Source organism: Phaseolus vulgaris, chromosome 7, assembly GCF_000499845.2.
Source record: "Phaseolus vulgaris cultivar G19833 chromosome 7, P. vulgaris v2.0, whole genome shotgun sequence".
NCBI lineage: Eukaryota > Viridiplantae > Streptophyta > Magnoliopsida > Fabales > Fabaceae > Phaseolus > Phaseolus vulgaris.
In genome coordinates, this window is record NC_023753.2 from 20,870,425 (window position 1) to 20,876,058 (window position 5,634).

At 32.4% G+C, this 5,634-nt stretch overlaps 1 protein-coding gene across 1 annotated transcript; it reads right to left on the minus strand.

The window, feature by feature from the left end:
- Positions 1-2,172: 2,172 nt before the first annotated feature.
- On the minus strand, positions 2,173-4,695 carry LOC137828659 (3-ketoacyl-CoA synthase 11-like). Its single transcript, XM_068635323.1, is given in 10 exon segments — positions 2,173-2,814; positions 2,816-3,035; positions 3,038-3,126; positions 3,128-3,138; positions 3,771-3,847; positions 3,850-3,882; positions 3,885-4,048; positions 4,050-4,113; positions 4,116-4,223; positions 4,226-4,695. Coding segments are annotated over 10 exon segments (1,527 nt in total). The 5' UTR covers positions 4,533-4,695; the 3' UTR covers positions 2,173-2,360.
- Positions 4,696-5,634: the final 939 nt, after the last annotated feature.

Here is a 5,634-nt window from a genome sequence, read left to right on the forward strand (position 1 = left end):
AAAATGTGGAGCAAATGACAAGATGAAAAAAAATTTAAAAACTGAGGAAGAAGATTAATAGTTATGGCATGAAGAAGAAATGAACTTAAAACCTACACATATTTGGAGATATGGTGAGGATTTGAAAGCAACTATCCTTAGTAAGAAAAAATTACAAAAGTATTACCAATCAAGATTTGACAACAGTTCACCTAAAACTTTTGTTCGTATAAAATTGTTATTTTGTAATTTTACTGATATATACGTATGCATTATTTAATTTAAAAGATAAAATATATCTTTTGAATTATGTAGAATTTAAATTTACTTTCAACTACATTAAAAAAAAAAGTGTGAAATATATTGAGACAATGTCGACTAAAATCAAAAGCTAGTGTGATGTTTCCATGTGAAATTCAAAACACACTTAATGTACTCAAAGTCAACAACAATTAGAAATTAAGGTGATGGTTGATTAAAATGCACTTTATTTTATTCTTTTGGTCATGTGTGATTACTCACCAAAATTTCTCACTATAATTTGTTCCAATTTTAAAGTATTTTATCGAATAATTCAACAACAAATTATCAGCTAAAAGGTACACTACAATAAAGTAATTAAATAAAATTTAAAAAAAAATAAAAATTAATTATTATTGATTAAATTAGATACTATTTTAAAAAATAAAGTTGGTAATTAAAATCTTGGTAGCTAATTAGATATCAATTTAAAAAACTATTTATTAATAATACAAACTACTTTATATATCAATATTTTTTTTAGTATTTAAAATAATATATAATTTAGTCAATATAGTAAGAAATTATATTTTGTCTCTAAAATTAATTTGTATTTAGCAATTTTTTTTTAGTGGTACAACATATAGAAAGTTATTTGAATTTAATTTCTTTAAAAAATGAAATCGTATATTTTAGTTTAGCATATTTTAAAATAAAGAGTAAACTGATTAATACTAATTAATCAGATAATATAATTTATATTTTTAAAGGAATTAAATTGACACAAAATTATTATTGATTAAAGGAATCAATACAATGTTCATCAAAGAAAAAAAATTGTATTTACATGTTATTTATTTAATAGTACATATTGTTGTTCCACTAAAAAAAAATAATAATGGAGATTTTAACTATGATTAAAAACTTGTTTTAGCAACTATTCTAGAATTGTTGTTGTCATTAAAAAATTTAACCTATCGTTCTATACTAGACATATTATGGTGGTTGTTTATTCAACTATTGTCATATGTGCTAGTGCTAGATATGATGATAGGTGTGAAGAAAATTATCGTTTAAATTCCATTTGACTTTATGTTATTGCAAAGACATATAACAACGAAAATACAAACCTCTTAAACTAATTTGAAGACATTTAACAAAATAATTTCAAAATCATATGAAGTACAACATATTTTTTAAGCTAAACAAAAATTTAAAAAATATCAAAGCATAAGAGGACGTACCAACATGAATTTAATTCTACATAACATTGATGGTGGCAAAACAAAACAAATTAAAATACATTGGTACAATGAACAAAGTTTTTGAAGGTGATACAACCAATTGGGATGCAATGAGTAACGGCCACAAAAATTGACCAAAGAGGAGAAGGGAAGAGAATAGAGAAAAAACAAAAGAAATAAAAGATGAAATGTTACTACAATATAAAATTCATATCACAACAACAGTTGAAAAAAATAACTATAATCGTATGGTACATGTAACCGTAATTAAAATGCAATTGTATATTTAACATTAATTAATGTTACATGTCCGTTTTCACAATATCTCCTAACAAACATTGTCGAATTACATCATTAGAAATATTTTTTTACTTGTCTTTGTCACTCATTTTACTACAAGTATCACCAGATGATTTTAAAACAATGTAAAATCACATCTCAATTTATTTCTTGTTGTTCAATATGTTATTTTCTTATTAAATCTCTACGATAACTATGAGAGAAATAGGATAATCATAAAAACACTTATCCTGAAATAAATAAAAAATTAAAAAAAAAACAGAGGGAGAAGAATATCAAAACCGAAAAATGTGTAGATGTTTAGCATTAGTCAAACCTTAAACCTTGACAAGTTTCCATATTTTCTTTCTCAAGTACTCTTGTACATTTTATGAAAATTTGTGTAATAAATGTTCATTGGACAATATAATTGTATGCACACTCTTATAACTTCAGCACACTGGCACAAGATCAAACAAACTGCCAAACCAGCAATTCTGGTGGAGTAATGTTCTCTTCTAATTTGCACACCTCCTAAGATTAAAACTATGAAAATCTTAAGTAATTAAATTTTCTCCTTTTAGATAGCCTCCTCCCAAAAAAAGTAAGAGGTTTAAGTTAGGAACCAATGGTTGCCACTTTAGGCACATGAACAGGAAACTCGTGAATCTCATCCATCCAAGGATTTTTCTCCTTCGCAGGATTAATGGTCCTCAATGCACGCCACACAGCACTGTTGCACTTGAAACCAGAGCCAAATGCAATCTGCCAAGTCCTGTCACCTTTTCTGATCCTCCCTTTAGCTTCAGTGTAGGCCAGTTCATACCACAAGGAACTGCTAGAAGTATTACCAAACCTGTTCAGAGTCATTCTTGAAGGCTCCATGTGCCAATCACTGAGCTCCAGATTCTTCTCCAACTCATCCAACACTGCTCTTCCTCCAGCATGGATACAAAAGTGCTCAAAAGCTAGCTTAAAGTCAGGGATGTAAGGCTTTATTTTGGTCTTCAACACTTTTCTAGCCACCAAAGTTGCAAAAAACAAGAGCTGCTCTGACATGGAAGGACCAATGGCCAAGTGTTGTGATATTGGTCTTCAGGGCTTCTCCAGCAACAGCCATTAAATCCTTCGAGAGTGACACACCAATATTTTTACTCTCATCCTCTTCTTGGAAAACGCAACCATAGCTTTTATCATCTGCACCCTTATGAGTACGCACTGTATGGATCAATTGATATTTGGCTCTTCTGCGATCAGAAGACCTGTTGGATAGGAGGACCGCAGCTCCACCATTCTGAAGAGACAATTTGAGACTAGCATTGACCGGTTGTTGCCAAAATACCAGTTGAGAGTGATATTCTCCATGCTTACCACTAAGCATAAGAGTTGGATGAACCTATTATCATAAAGAAGTGATATTAGCCATTCAAATTTTGCAATAGAGCAATCCTAAGTAAAGAAAATGGAATCACACATGTACCAAACTACCAATAAAAAATAATCTGATCAACTGATCATTTGTAATTATACATAGACAGCAGGATCCATGGTATATATAGTAGATCATGGTATAACTTCAATTAAGGGCAACTGAGTGTTAATTGAAATAAGTTTCATTTCCGCCAATTGTGCCAGGAAGAACTGTTAACTGTTAAGGGATGTAAACACATCCAAAGGGTCTAAATCTATAGGATACTCTTGGCTGGGACAACATTAATTACATAGGGTGGCAAAATGGATGACCTAACAACTGCCACCAAAATTGACAATGAAGAAGATCAACTGGACATGTGGACAACTGGGGCAGCAATTGCCACAAGAAACATAAAGCACGAAGGTCTACTTGTGGTCCACACGTCCTGTTACATAAATAATTCGGTCCTTTTGATTTTAATTTGGCTACATGAAGATATAGACCATATAGAGACATGCATGGTAGACAGGTACAACTTAAATAGATAGGAAGTATAGCTTAATACTCATGAGCATAAATAGAAGGGAAGAATTTTATTTAAAGTGCAGACAAACCTGGAGGAGCTGTTTGGCAAGGTCTATGGAGATAAGGCCAGCACTGCAACCCATGCCACCAAGATTATAACTCTGATATTCCCTCTCAACTTGTAGTGGTTGACGATCATGCAGAGAGAGATGGTGTGGGGTTGAACAAGCTGCAATTCACCACCAAAATCCCAATATCATTTGCCTTCACCCCAGTTTTTGCCAGAAGCTGGTCAATAGCTCCAAACATTACTTGCTCCGCTTCTTTCCTTGCTTCAGCCATACACGGTTTGGTGGGACACTCAAGATGATGTAGGCAAGCATGTCTTCTGCCCCAAACCAGACCTCTCAATTATCTTCTTCTGAAAGGACAATTCTCCTCTGAAAACACCCCGGTTTTGATCGACCTGTCCATGAAAGTCTCCCTTGTGCAATTGCAGTCTTGCTCTGGCTTATAACATGCAAAGTCCACCAAGTAAACACTCTTGGACGGCTCATGAAGTAAAAGGTGACAAGGAACACTATAAGACTCGAACATACAGTGACCGAGACAAGATTGAACTTTAGGTTTTCCCATAGTTGAGCAACATCTTGGTAGGAGAGAGTTGAGAGATGAGCAGAAGCTACCCCAATAAGGGGTATGAGCAAAAGGTACATAGCATTGGAAATTAAATAGTGGTAGCCAAGCTTGACATACTTAAGTCTCACAGATAGCAGAAAGTTTGGAAGTTTTCTTCTTTCTTCCGAAGCTTCAACGGATACGTTTCCAGAATCTCGGGTTTGATCCGCCATGAGGTTGGGAGGGGAGAGTTGAATAGCAGGCAAAATGGAAGCAGAGAAAATAAAAAAGAGAGTGTTGGTTTAGGTTTTGTTTGGAAGAGTAATTGTTAGGCTAAGAATGTGAATGAGAACAAAAGTTGAGGAAGATGAATGGTTTGGAAAATAATGAAAGTTGGGATGGTTTTAAAGAGTGTGAGGGTTAGAGAGAGAGAAGAGGTGGAGGGGGAGGATAGTGGATACAACTACCCCAACGAACTTTTAATGGTTACATAAGGGGGCATTGAATGAGCCAACTGGGTTCACTCATGTAGGTGTTTTTAGCCTTGTTGTTTTCTTGTTATTGCTGCTTTGCCACTTTCCGATTGATTCAGAAACGGGTAGGGCACTGCCATACCACCCACATGCATGCGTGTTAATGGACTCCTACTCTAGATTGGTAAACAGTCTTCAGTTTTGGTCAAAATCACACGTTATTGATTGGTGAACTATAAATAAACAATTAATTATCTTTATACGTCTCCTTTCTCTCACTTTAGTAATTCTTCTTCTTCCTTTTAACTTCCTCTCTTTCACAAAAAAACTCTCCATCCCATACGCCACAATATAAAATACTTTCTTACTTTTATCTCTGTTTCTTCCGATAGAAATTATAGCTTTTCTTGTTGATGTAAATGAAAAAATTATAAAAATTAATTGTGTTATTTCACCATTTATTAAAATGTTCTTGGGTTTATTTGATTAAAAAAATGAGTAGAAGTTATATTTGAATAAGTAGTTGATAGTTATGAAGGAATCCGTTACGCAAATGAACAAAATTGTTAAAAGATGGGCTTCAATTATGGAATTAAATATGTGTTATATAATGAATTGGAAAAAAGTCCTAAATTTTTTATCAAACCAATATTACAAATGTTTTGTTCATACGCATAATTCGTTTTATAAATGAAATTTAATATATCAGTGAAATTTAATTAATGATGAAAATAACTAATGTTTATTACAAGCATAAAAACAAAGTACATAAAATTATAAAAAAAACAATAACACACATAAATAAAAGAAGGTAGACTACTCCAATATTATTCATAATAATTGGATTGTATCAATTCTCAAA